The sequence below is a fragment of the Pteropus medius genome, unplaced genomic scaffold (genome assembly GCF_902729225.1).
Source record: "Pteropus medius unplaced genomic scaffold, Ma_sr-lr_union100, whole genome shotgun sequence".
In the NCBI taxonomy this organism is placed as follows: Eukaryota; Metazoa; Chordata; class Mammalia; order Chiroptera; family Pteropodidae; genus Pteropus; species Pteropus medius.
Window position 1 is genome coordinate 7,163,681 of NW_024352784.1, and position 14,396 is coordinate 7,178,076.

Consider the following 14,396-nt stretch of genomic DNA (forward strand, 5'->3'; position numbering starts at 1 on the left):
ATGGAAGAATGGACAGATAGATGGATAAATGGATAGTACTCTTTGTGGGGCTTAATAACAGAATGTCTAAACTGATTAGTGTCTCTACTTCATCTCTCATGTCTCGAATAGATGTCTCTAACTTGGAAAAAAATACTTAGTGACTGATTTTTCCTACCTATAAATTTTCACCAAGCTGACCTGCTCACAGCTTAAAAATGACTTGTTACAGTATGCTTATAGGCACAAAAAGACCAAGTCTTACCCTCACATTATAAGAATAGAAAGGGCCCTGTCATTTAGTGAATCCTTACTGGGTACCAGTTTCTGTCCCTCAGGTAGGGACTAAAGGGGTGCTAAAGTTATATGCTTCGACACAAAGTCAGTACGTAAGTTCCGTGGGGACCAAACATTGACAAACCTGGACCTTCACGGTGCTCTGAGGATCCTGCACATGTTCCAGGGTTGCATCGACATCCAGGGCCACCACCAATCCAGATGTAAACCGCAAAGGGTTGTCTGACTCGCCTGCCGGCTCAATAATGGTGGCTGAGGCTTTGTGGATCTGCGAGCAAGAAGAAAATACAATGATTCCAAAGGCAGGTCATCCCTGGGCAACAAAAAGGGATCCTTGCCTTTTTGTCTCCTTATCTAATGGGTGGGCATGTGAGAGTCACTCACAGGACAGGCTCTAGCCCAGCTGCCCAAATAGCAAATGAAGATTACCAAGGTGAGCAGTTTTCGCTCTCTGGACAGACTTGCCCTAAAGGGATATGACACAGACCCTGACCTGCTCTGGAAGGGGGAGATGCAGGAAAGTACTCTGCCGCAGCATGGTCTGTAAAATTTTGACTACTTCTGCAGGTTTGGAAGTCATGAGTCGGGGCATAAGGTCAAGAAGTTTGTCCACAAAGCTGTCCTGCAGGTGGGGCAAATCAGCGATGAAACACCTGGAGAAGCAAACAGAAGCAAATGACTATGCATTCATTCACCACAGGCTAAGCCCCAAACATCTGCCAAGCCCCAAGACAGAAAAAGTGACTGAGATGCCAGGTACCTAGCTAATTATACCTTAAGGACATGATCATCATAATAGCCTTGTTTACTGAAAACCTATTATGTACCAGATATACTCTTAAATGTTTTACATCATCTTATTTAATCCTCCCAGAAATCCTATGTACTGTTAGAATTATTTTTCCCAAATTGTAGACTCGTTAATTTAACTTAACAGATATGTCTTTAGGACTTACCAAGTGACAAGTACTATTCTAGGAACTGGGGACATAACAGTGAGCAAAAGAAATGGAAATGCCTATCTTAACAGAATTTATATTCAAGTGATAGGAACACTGAGACTTAAAATGATGTTGCATTGAGACTTTAAAAGTTAAGTAACTTATTCCCAGCTCTGACTGATTCCACAGTACTTCTACCTTGTGGAAGGGGCTCGTCAAAAAATATTTCACTGAGGAGGTGACCTAAGTGTATAGGGACTCAGAGACTGAACTAAGAAAGAATGAGCAGCTCTAAACAGAAGAGGAACTTTGGTAATTCAGAGCTGTGACCTTTCCAAAAATCTCTTTAATGTAACTGTGCAAAAACAGACAACTTTAAAGAATTTAAAACCAAAAGTAAGGCATAAACTTAGTTCAGATTCGAAGCCAAGATCTTAAAGAGCCAAGGTAGACTATATCATTTGCTAGAGAGGAGCACCTATTGGTGAAGGGTGGTACTGCAACCCAGCCTTATAAAAGCTATCTATTCATTACCCAAATGGAATGAGAATAAGTATAGAGTCACATAAATCTCAGGTTTGGTAAAGTTCATGCGGGTTGGGAGAAGAGGTGGCGAAATGAAATTAATCGAGTGCTTTAAAATCCTATAAATGCCTTCTTCATGGTATTCTATTGATGGCATGCCACAGGTCTGGTCACTACCTGGACTCTCACTACTTCACCAAGCCTTCTGCTCATCTACTGCATCTGTTTCAACTCATTTGCTTCCTACATAACTCTGAGAAAGCAAATCATTTCCATAAAATAAAAGTTATGGAACAATCTTTTGTACATTAAGATCAGTGGTTTAAGAACAGACAAGTTGTGACTTTTCGACAAAAGAGTTCATGAGTTTTCCCATATAATACTTGTCTTTTTATGGCCCAGCTGAGTGCTGAATCCAAATGACTCTTGATGTTTTTAGTAGTCTGTTGCTGAATGTTTAGGTCTGAAGCTAAGGTTAAAGAAGGTTATACACCGCTAAAGAAAATACACAAATTAGGGTTCACTGTCAAAGATAATAGCGTGGATTCTTGGGTTAAATCAAGAATTCTTGCTTGTGATCACTCTTGTCATTCTAGAGTGCTACTCTCGGCATAACCAAAACTGAATAAGCTAGAAGAGTGATGAAATACTTACCTCTGAAAAAAGTCCACTTCCTGTAAAAATTTTTCACACATCCCAAATAAGGGGTCAACTCTATAAAAAAGAAGAAAAAAAGGAGCTTCTTTGTGAAATCTGCCAACTGAGGAGTGAGAACCAAAGTCTGAGAAACCTGAGCCTACATGAAACACGAGCACATTACACTATTAAAATTAACTCTCAGAGAAACAGAAGACTGCTAATGGACTTAGGGGAAGTATTTTTCAGGAACCCAAGACCTGATTAAAACTGCAGTGCCCATGAGGCTCAACAAACATGCAAAATTAACGACTCATCACAGGCCACACTTGGCACCAAATTCATTCAGGATATAGAAAGGAACACGGCTTGCAGGCAGTGCAGTGTCACATTCCTCCTCTGAGAGAGTCCTTGCAGCAGTCCATTTAGCAGTCCACACAGCTGTCTGGGAGATCTGACTCTGTGGCTGACAGCTTGGATGTAAGGAGATGAGTGTGAAACGAGTGTGGAGACCATCCTCATGTTCCAAAGGTGCTAATATTTCTTGAAACAACCCCATAGGCATATATCCCAGCCTTCCTACAAGGGATATGCCCAGTTACAAGAACTGGTGCATTCAATAAAGTCCAAAGCTATGGTGCCTGCATCAGGTTGTTATAGTTCATTTATGGTTCCTTCTAGTCTACATGCAATTCTCGGAGATTTTTACCATAGCAGTGTTACCTAGTAATATAGTTGACACTATCAGGTTTCCAGGGAACAGACCTAGAAAGTTAACCAAAAGTCAAATTCTCATGCAGAAGGGCAATAGGTTTTGTTAGTACTTTGTCCACAGACACAGACTATATTCTTTGCTCTCTATCTTGACTTCTTCAGCGTCATAGTACTTAAGAGTACTTTATTTCAGTACAAACATACTGTATACGTAATCGAGGCAACATGTTGGGCTGATATAACTTATCACACAAGATATTTTTCCTTTTGATCTCTGTGCATTTTATTTCTTGTAATTTCTGCATAAAACTTCCAATTTATTTTCATTAATATATTACTCATTGGAGAAATAAAGTTCCAGTAAAGAAAAACAAATACTCTTTTCCTTACATAAAAGCATGTCAGAGAACGGTGTCAAGGTTTTTGATAACCTAGTTTAGTCTTTCTAATAAAATGAAAGCTCTGTGAGAGTAGACTCTGTATTGTTCATCGTATACTTCCTGACATAATCAACTATTCAATAAATATTTGCTGAATGAAAGAATAAATGAGAAATGGCAAATGGAAACTTACTCTACAAGCAATTCAGTTAAATTGTTTTCCTAAACTGGTAGCACTTGAAGCTTTCTTAACTCTGATAAACTACCAGAGTGGAACAGAAATTTGATAGTGAGGTTAACCAACCAACAACTGTCTGGGGTGAGAGGGCTGGATGGAAGAACTCCAGCTGAGTAGGGGCTGAAAGGAAAGCAATTTGTCTAAGCAGCTTAGAGAGCTTCCAAGCAGTAAAATACAAAGAGATTTGAGAACTTTCCCCAAACCCCAAAACAGAGCAGGCAGCCTCACCTACATGCTACGTGAAGTAGAAATCTACCACTAAGAACCCCTACTCTTTCCTTGGTGTGAGGAAGGAAAGCAGTGGAAGAGTGAGGCCCACTAGGGAAAATCAAGCATTGACCTACAGCTGTGGGGGAAGCTTACACTAATTACCAATTGAAACTAGTCTAGACTTTCATTTATAAGTATGAAAAGACAATGGCAAATTACTGGATGTTATAAGGATAATCACGAGGAGATTGTAAAGGCAAGAAAGCAAAGAAACCTTTTAAAAATTTTTGAATGAGTAACCACTGTGAGATTTAAGAGGAGATTTGAAAGGCTACTGCATTGATAGAGCAAGAGAAAATGCTACAAAAAAGGTACAGAGAAGAAAGCACACTTTGAAATAAACAGTAGTGTCCCCTTATCCACGGTTTCACTTTCTGTGGTTTCGGTTACCCGTCGTCAACCATAGTCTGAAAATATTAAATGGAAAATTCCAGAAGTAAACAATTTCTTAAGTTTCAAATTGTACACCATTCTCAGTAGCATGATGAAATCTCACACTGTTCCACCTGGGACATGAATCACCCCTTTGTCCACCCCTGTATCCACACTACATATACCAACCACCTGTTTTTCACCTAGTGATCATCCTGGTTATCAGATTGACTGCTGAAGTATCACAGTGCTTGTGTTCAAGTAATTCTTATTTTACTTAATAGTGGCCTCAAAGCACAAGAGTAGTGATGCTGGCAATTAGGATATGCCAAAGAGAAGCCGTTAAGTGCTTCTTTTAAGTTGAAAAAAGAATGTATGTGGAGGAGAACACATAGTATACATAGAGTTCAATACTATCTGCAGTTTCAGGCACCCACTGGAGGTCCTGTAAGATATCTCCTGTGGATAAGAGGAAACTACTATAATAATAAAATCAAACAATCAAATACTAGAATGAAAAATGATGAAAACTGAAATGGTAAATTAAGAAAGCATATTGAAGAATTTACTCAGAATATAGTCAAAGAAAAAAAACTCTGAAATTATGAGAGAAAAGATAAGAAAAAATAGATCCAGAAGATAACAATATCTAGTATGAGAGACTGGACTGGATGGAAAAAGTAGTAATTAAAGAAATAATAGAGGGGGAAAAAAAAAAAACTCATGTTCAAAACAGAGTTGAGACTTCAAAGTCCCAATGAAGGTCACTAAGACTATCAAAAGGAAACACATACCTAGACACATCCTGGTGAAATTTCTGAATTCTAAATAGAAAGAAAAGTTTACAGCTTTGAGCCAGTAAAAATAAGCTATTTATGAAAGAAAGAGAACCAGACTGACATCAAACATCCTAACTGCAACATTAAGTACTAAACAGCAACACAGTAATATTTACGGAGTTCTGAAAGAATTCCATTTATGTATGAGAGCAAAAGAAAGGCAGTTTCAGACATGTAAGGTCCCAAGGAGTATACTACTTATAAACTTATTCTGAAAAACAATTAGTAGAGAATGTGTTCCAGTCAAATAGTGAGTGAGAACAAGGAATTTTAAAAGGCAACTGTAGGATAAAAAGCACAGTAGTAAGCAAGTTGGAGCTAAATAATTTTTATAATATATGTATAAAGAGTAATGCATATTTTAAGAAAGAATTCTTAAAATAAGAGATATATTATAAAAACATAAGCTGAAACTAAATTCCAAATTAAACAGTATGAGGCAACCAAATAAAAGCACACTAAAACTTTCATTTTGATCTGAGGTGATCTTGGTAGAAGTTATCATAAATTCCATTTAATTCTTTTATGATGATATAGTTCAATATATTGACTAAAAATATAAGACTAAAAGTATTATTTAGACACAACTAATATGAGCTTTTATCATGTGTTTACTCTGAATATGTCAGGCAATATTTTAAAAAATTTACATATAAGTATTATTATCTCGGTTTAACTTAAAAGGAACAAACTGAGGCATAGAAGGTTTAAGTAACATGTCCAAGGTCACTAAGTTTGCAAATGGTGGAGTCAGTATCTGAATCTACGCAACAAGTCACCGCAGCCCTCTTAACTACTACATTCTGCCTCTCACTTGAATAGGTTAGAATTAGGGTACAGAACGTTTAAACCCCTGGAATAAGAAAGAAACAAAGAGAAAAACAGATCTAGCAAAAATCAAGAAAGAAAAAAAGCAGCAAGAATGCATACGAATGGAAAATATAAAATAATACAGCATGAAAAAAGACCAATGTATTAGAATCTTATTTAATGACATAAAAAATTAAATATTTTGTTGGATGAAATGAAAAAGAGACAGAACAGCAAAGTATATTATGATTTGATTTATGTTAATACACACACATTTATAATCTACCCCTATTTATCAGGCTTGGGAAAAATCTGTTGACCACTGTTCTAGAAAAGGTAGATTATCAGAGGACCTTCACTTAATCTGCAATATTTAAATTTTTACAGTAATAATATATAAACTGAAAAATACATCTACTTTCTTTAAATAAAAAAGTATAGATGCCAACACAAGCACCTATCTCTTCTCAGCAGTGACTGAGTAGTAGGGATGAAACATCTGTTAAATGAATGTATGGATATCACTAAGATAAAATTAATACCTGAGTTTATCAGGTCACTATCAAGATAAGTGAAAAAATAAATATTCAGAATGTCCTTTCTGATCTGTATTTTTCAGTGCTTAAACACCCACATTTATTTCTCTGTACCACTTTTAGGCTGACACAACTGCTGAATCAAGCATCAGATGTGTCTTTGATCTGGCAATGAGTTACATAAATACTGTACTATATCAAATCTATGATGCCATTATTCTTAAGATAATTTTTATTTTGTGAAACACCAAGAAACAGACCAAAAAACACTTTCAATCAAACTGTGGCACACCATCAAAATTCCTGATTTCAGAGAAGTTAAAATAAAAAAATGTGGATTTTTGAAGTGATGAAATATGGCAATTCTCCTTATTAGAAAGTCTAACAGCTACCATTATATTGAACTCTTACTATGTACCATGTACCATGCTGAGTGCTTTTACATGTTATTCAATTCATTCTTCATAGAAACCCCATGATTCAGATGCTGCTGTCATTCTTGTTTTATAGAGAAGGAAACAAAGCACAAGAGAAGTTTAAAAACCCATCCATAATCAAATAACTAGTAAGTGAAGAGGTCAGTATTTGAACAAGGTAGCCTCACTGTACAATACATTCTCTTAATTTGTCTTTACTGCCTGGGAGAGAGCTTACTAGTCCCTTCAAAAGAGAAAAAGTGGTTTCTGGTACTAAATTCTTAAATCTATCAAGGACCATACAAAATGTCCTTGTACCCAGATGAAGTCCTATGCTATGCTGTAGGCATAGCCACTGGAAGGTTTTTCCAGGGATCTAATCTAACCCAATATCTGAAAAAATTAATATTAATATCCCTTAGCCAATCTTTCCTAACTATCATTTTACTTATAATTAACCTTGGTGAGATCTCTGAATGTCTTTGAAAAGACCATGCCACCCCTTTGGACCAGCTGCACATCTTACCCTCGAGTAGTTCGTGCTGTTACTATAAGTTGCAAGGCTTTGGCCTGCAGCCTCATGTGATGTATAATCACCACCTGCTTATTCTCCACACCACTGTACATGAACTCCATTTTATAGGTCTCTTCCATGATCTATAAGGAAAAGGTAATTAACAATCAGTGAAAATATCAAGTCTTCCTTGAGAGCAGTACAGAATTGTAGATGAAACTCGGAAATGAGTTTTTTTAAATGCCTATGCTTTAATTCTGAACTGATATTTTTTTAAGTGCCTATGTTGAGAGAAATTAATTTGAAAGAAATTTATTTTTAAGTGTTGAGAGAAATGTATAGTATGTCTTACAAAAAGAGAATAAATTATTTTGTCAATCGAAAAACAAAGACTTTCTTCTTGTAATAAAATCATTTTAGTTGATGATGTGAAGATATGAAAGTTTAATCACTGACATAATTGTAAAGCACTGCTTGTTACCCTAAACCAAATTCACTGTGCTGTAGAAACAAATGAATATATGCTATGTATGGAAACTCAATCCCTGGGAAAAGTCTTCAAGAATATAACATCAAGAACTGTTAACCACCTGTTAGTCATCTAGACAGACTGTTCTACATGCCTCATCTGTAGAAGCGAGTTTGGGGAGGGAATAAGTGCAGAAAACAGAGTCTATGACCTCAGCTCAAGCCTAGTGCATCTTAAGCTCTTGCTCTATTCTATCCAAATCAGCTACTCCCAACTAAATGATGCTTCTCTTCCCTTTCCTTTTTTGTGCTTGTCTTCCTTTGAAGGCTTTGGGGTCAAAGAAATAACTCTAGGCTCTCCTACAACTGACAGTAAGACAAGTTACTTAATTACACAGTACTTCTGTTTCCCTATCTGTAAATAGGGAAGAAACAGTATCAACATTATAAAATCTAAAGGATTAAACGGGGCATGAAAAGAGCCTACCACAGTATCTGGCACAAAGCAATGGTAACTCTTTTCCTTTCTTTCTTCCAGACTATTGCTCCCTGATCCCCTCTCGTATAATATGGCCCACTTGGGGATTTGAGTCATGAAGTTCTACTGCCTAACAATAAGCCACATAGCAGGTCTGAGAGGGAGTTTAGATCAGATGAAAGATGAAGCAGAGCAGTGAAAAGAAAACAGACTCTGGGTATCAGAGGATCTGGGCTCAAATCCCTGACTCTACTACTTATAGCTCTATGAACTTAACTTTGCTGAACATTAATTGTTTCACCTGTAAAATGGGCTTAATACTTATTCCTACCTATGGGATTATTTATTGTGAAGGTTAATTAAAACAAACTTAAAATCATTTAGTGAGCTGTAATGTAGCAATCACAGTTACCATCATTAGCTTCCTACTGTGTCATAATCCCTCAGTCATATACAGACTCGCTATATGGAAGATTTGACTCAGAAGAGTTCACCAAATCCCAATCCCTAAGAATGAAGGAAAACTTGGGGTGGCTCCATAGTGTAGTGGTTAGCATGTCTGCTTTACACGCAGGAGGTCCTGGGTTCATGCCCCAGGTGGAGCCACGGACCATACCCCAGGTGCACCAGACCCCACAGGTACGCCAGAGCCCCAGAGTGCACGCTGTGAGCATGTGGGAGGAGATGCCCCGCCTTCAGAGATCCAGCTCTTAAGGAGAAACGGCAACATCCATAGATCAGGTAGGGGCGGAAGTGGCGAGGGCGGAGGAATTAAAGAGCGGGGAAAAAAAGAATGAAGGAAAACTGTTCAAAGCTAGAAAGAAATAAGCCCAAACAAAATAAAATGAAATGCTACTTAATGAACTGAGGAAAAACATAAGGACGTTTTAACATTCAAGAGATGGTACAGGCTAAAAATATAAACAACCTGAAAATGAGTTCAGCTACATTTTCGGATGAAAGATTCATGATAGTATTTACTGGATTTTAGCATGTCTGAAATACAAACTGATAATATTTTAGAACACAAAAGAATCTTGGAAATCATCTAATTGAACTGCCATATTTTACAGAGGAAAAAATCCAAAACGTTAAGTAATCTGCTCAATACCACCGAGCAAATTAGAAGCAGACCCTAAAGCCAGTGCTGCGACCTCTAATTATGCTACTTCTCATATCACTAACTTCTGTCATCATAGGCAGAAACTGGGGAGGCCACAGCAGATACGTGGAGCCATATGAAGGCCTCTGGCTCTGACTTAGTTGAGACAATCACTGGACAGAGATCTATTGAGGAGAAAGTCTCAATAAGCTTACCTGTTTTGCTGCAGCTGAGGCCAAATCACTCTGCTTCAAATACAAAGGGGCAGCCACATTCCACAGCTTTTCCTGTAAGGCCTACGAAGACAAATCAGGAAAGAACAGAACACAGAGGTCACGAAGACTGGCATATTATGAGACTTACATGTTTGTTTTGCTTTGAAAATCTACCATAATCAGGACTTCCTCTCAGTCTTATTCTTTTAAGCCAATAAGCCCTACTTAGTATGGAAAGCCAGGAGACCAGTGGTTTTAGCTAAATGAACTCCTCCCCATTCAATCCAATTCCTGGCCCAAAGGTCCTATGTTTCAGACTAGAGCTTGCAAGCAGAGTGCAGGAGCCATGAAGCCCTTACCAGAATGTCAAGGCAAGCCAGCCCAAGGCTCTGGGCCCTCCTTGTTCTAAGAGTCAATGGACTACCCTGTCTAGACTCTTCTTTCTTGACTGTGTTTTTCTTTTCTTTGCCCCACACTTACTATCCTTTGAACAGCCCTATCACCTTACTGGCATACCCAAACTAAAAGTCAAGAGCTTTCACAGATTCTACCCTCTCTCAATCTCTCTACATTCAAAAACTACTATTCAGAACCATAGGTTTCACCTTCTTTCTCTCTTCTCCAATCCAACTATATGGCCTCATCTCTCATCTCTTGTCTAAATCTCTGCTAAAGTCTCTAATTTTCACAGTCCTTCTTAATTATAGTCATAATCCAATGACATTACAGAAAACCTAGACTAACACTATCCAACAGAAATATAACAGAAGCCATGTATGTAATTTTACATTTTCTAGTAGCCATATTTTTAAAAGTAAAAAGAAATAGGTGAAATTAATTTTAACAACAGTTTATTTAACCCAGTATATCCAAGATACTACAATTTCATTATGCACTCAATATTTTAAAAATTACTAATGAGATAGTTTATAATCATTTTTTATACTAAGTCTAAACAATCCAGTGTGTATTTTGCACTTATAGCACATCTAAATTTAAATATTAATAGTCACATGTACCTGGTGACTTTATATCTAGACTATAGATATAAAAAATTATAAATCACCCAAATCATACTATCTTAACAGTTATTATTTTTGAAAATTTCCTTCTAATTATTTCTCAAATGCATGTTTTTTATATATTGAAGACAGAAAGCAGAAGTAATTTTATATACTTTTTGGGTACATAACCTTATACCGTATTTTGTGATGTTGTTTATATAGTTCTTCATAAAGATCATTACTGGCTACAGAATATACTGTGCAGTAGAGGTCTGCCACAATTGATTTAGCTCCTCCCTAATTATCAAACACCTGGCTGCCTCTGATTCTAAGCCTGGGTCCCTTGCCTACCCTGCCACTCCATGATACTTAGTAAACAACATAATTCTGTGTTTTTAGGAGTAATCTCTTCTCTTTTCCTACTACAGAAAAGTGGGTTCTTTTCAAAGGCCTTTTTGTATTCCCATAGAGGAGACAGAAAGCCAAGGAATAAAGAAAAAGACCAACAGCGGCATGGCACTCACTATGTATCAGACACCAGGCCAAGGGCTTTTACACACATTGCTTGTTACCGTCCTTATCTGGGTGATTATTAGCCCTGTTTCATAGAAGCTTGGAAAGCCAAACAATTTTGCAAAAGGGCACAAAGGAACTTTTGGGAGTAACGAAAATGTTCTATATCTTGACTATGGTAGTTACGTAGATATACATTTGAAAGAATCTATCTAGCAGAAGAAGAGCTCTTTAAATCCCAACCTGCTTCAGTGTACAAACCCACCTTCAGATGTATACACACACTTGCAAAACCATAAGCTCACACATCTTACAGAGAGAAATAATTTCTGACTCCTCCATTTATTCTGACTTTGAACAAATATGGTTAATCATTTTGAAGACTAATAACATTTGGAACTAAAACCAACATAAAGTCTTATCAAGAAGGGCTCTCCTAAATCCTAAGCCTACATTTATAGCAGAACTACACTCTGATGCAGAAGCTGAAAGCTAGTGAACTAGTTTAATTGGTTTTAACTCAGCAAACTGAAACACCTTCTTGTGTATCAATTTTGTGTGTGTATATATATCATCTGACTACCTAGTATAAAATGCCATCAGATTGGCCCCTTTAACAGCAATGAAATCAACCTTTGTCTAATGTGACTCTAACAAAGTAAAGTCAGCACTTTAAAAGAGAATAAAAGTTCATACAAGTTCTTTGCTAATCAAATAATAAAAAAAATCACAATCCTTGGGATTCTAAAGAAAATGATTACGTATCCAATTTGCTCTAATTATACAGTGATGAAAGAATTCTCCCAAATCAAAAGAAATTCAAATTCCTTTATGAGTTAATAATTCTTAATTAGAGAGAAATATAATTATACCACGGAGTACACAATTTCTCCATTGCTATGTGGCTACAGAAGACCATATATTTTTCTACTTACGGCTTCAAACACTGCTGGATACGTTAAAGTGCATTCTTAGCATCACAATTATGAACATAATGGATCCAAACCAACCTTAATGAGAAGAAGCTGACACCGAAGGTAGGTAGCAGAGAAGTCGGCTACCCCTGCCAATTCAGACTGAAGTTCTCCAAGTCTTTGCAGATCCCTGTAGTAAATAAAACCCCAAGCCAAAGAGAGGATAAAGATAACATCAGTAAAAAAAATCATATCAGAGCACCAATGCTGAAGTGGTTATAATGAAAGTAGTTCACTCACACTTTGAGAGCAGCTTAATTGATACAATTCTTTTGGAAAGTAAAACTGTACTATGTTATAAAAGTCATACATATGGTCAAATATTTTGATCAGTAGTTTTATGCTGAGAAGTCATTCTAAGGAAAATAGTCAACAAAAATGAAATGCTTGATGCCCCATAAATATTCACTGTATGGACTATGATAGTAAATCTTAAATATTCAAAGGTAGGAAAATTGTTAAAATTACTTTATATCTAGTCAATGGAATATTCTATAGCCATTAAAATATAAAATAATAATAAAGTGGATGATCTCAACCATGTAAAACTATATATAGGAGAAAAATATAGCAAAGTAGTTTTCTGGATAGTTATTAGGGTACTTTTTAGTGCCTTCTCCCAGTTATGCTTTATTTTTCAAATATTTTAAACAATGGACAACTATTTTTTGTACCATCAGAAAAAATTTTTTAAGATGTTGTGGTGAACTTTGTTGGCTGCCTACCCAGTTATCCACTCTCCACTCTTTCTTACTAATTGAATCTTGATTTTGTTCAAGGGAAAGTATCCCCACACCCAATTCCACACAGAGTTTAATTGGACTAAGCCAATTAGTACATGTTATTTCTCTGGTTATGTGACCTAAGTTGGCTTTATTAGTCCTAATGGAAGGACTCATATTCCATGCTTGAAGCAGGTCTGATGGTATCTCTTAATGTCTGCCTGTCTGTCTCTCCATATTTATGTCTTTATGTCTCTCTCTCTATGTCTCACTAGTCTGAATAAGATTGCTTTTAGCCCTGATTGCCTGGCAGCCACAATTAACTCTAAAAGAAAAAAGCCTTGGGATAAAGCAAATGCTGAGGACAAGAAAAATCTTTAGAGATTGAAACCTGGTCTTTAATTATATAAATGAATTACTTGAGCATATCATGTTTAGAACTGCCTCCAATTTCTATTCATGAGAAAATAAACAGCTATTGTAAGCTAGTTTGAGATAAGGTTTTCTGATATCTGCAATTAAAAGCATCCTAAATGGATAACAGGTATAGACAAAGTGATTACAACCAAATAAAACATATCTGCCTAAGGACAAGAAAATAGATAAATAGAAAATAGACACAGATAAAATAGTTGTGCCTGGGGGCTAGAATTACTAATTTAAAATTTTTAATTTTTTGAATAGATAATACAGAGCTATAGAATTATACTATTAAGGCATAGAATTTAAGATACTAAAGGATATATATATAATTAAATTAGTCTACTTTCCTATACCTGTGCACTGCTAACCAATACAGCCTTTCCAGAGGAACCACCATTACTAGTTTCTTTTGTATTCTTCTGGAGATATGCTATACATCTATAAAAAGTATTGTTTTTTTTTTTTTCTTTCTTCTTGTCTTTTGGGGAGGGAGGGTGTATGTGTGAGACCTAACAATCTCTCTCAGAAAAACTTCATAGAAAGTTGTCTTGTTTTTAATGGAAGCATCAGAATGTCATACAGAGGTGATAATTGTGGGAAACCTGAAGATTTGGGTCATGAGAGAAATTAACTGTTTCAGGGATGGCCTAATATATTAGGTTTCACAGTAGCTGTACAAAACTGTCCATTGGACTAAGCCCCTTCCCTATAATCTCTGGCAACTTTGATAGCTAATGCTGCCTAAGAACCTTATTATACCAGGAAGGAAGTGCCCTAGAAAGAGGTACAGAGTGAATTATTCCTAAAATGATTGAAGAAATTGGGGTCTGTAGCTTATATGTCATCTCTTATGAGTTTGGGTAGCTTGAGCTGGTCCTAGAGAGCCTGCATGTATGTGGGAATCCAGCACAATAAAAAGACCCTGTAACTAGCTAGTCACACCTGTGAAGTGCTATCTTGATGGCCAGCTGGTCTCTCCCTTTCACATCTCTGATGTCTCTTTTGAAAAAGCCCCAAATCATTCTACTCC

At 36.6% G+C, this 14,396-nt stretch overlaps 2 protein-coding genes across 3 annotated transcripts in view; one reads left to right on the forward strand and one right to left on the reverse strand.

Moving 5' to 3' along the window:
• AAMDC (adipogenesis associated Mth938 domain containing) overlaps positions 1–14,396 on the forward strand; it is a 57,448-nt gene that overhangs the window by 35,904 nt on the left and 7,148 nt on the right. The window lies entirely within an intron of this gene.
• Positions 1–14,396, reverse strand: part of INTS4 (integrator complex subunit 4) — an 84,701-nt gene that overhangs the window by 6,710 nt on the left and 63,595 nt on the right. For both annotated transcript variants that reach the window (XM_039848132.1, XM_039848131.1), the window contains 6 exons: positions 12,258–12,351; positions 9,731–9,811; positions 7,480–7,610; positions 2,397–2,456; positions 770–929; positions 401–544 (listed from right to left, as the gene is read on the reverse strand). In XM_039848132.1, the coding sequence (XP_039704066.1) occupies positions 401–544; positions 770–929; positions 2,397–2,456; positions 7,480–7,610; positions 9,731–9,811; positions 12,258–12,351 (670 nt within the window). The remainder of the gene's footprint in view (positions 1–400; positions 545–769; positions 930–2,396; positions 2,457–7,479; positions 7,611–9,730; positions 9,812–12,257; positions 12,352–14,396) is intronic.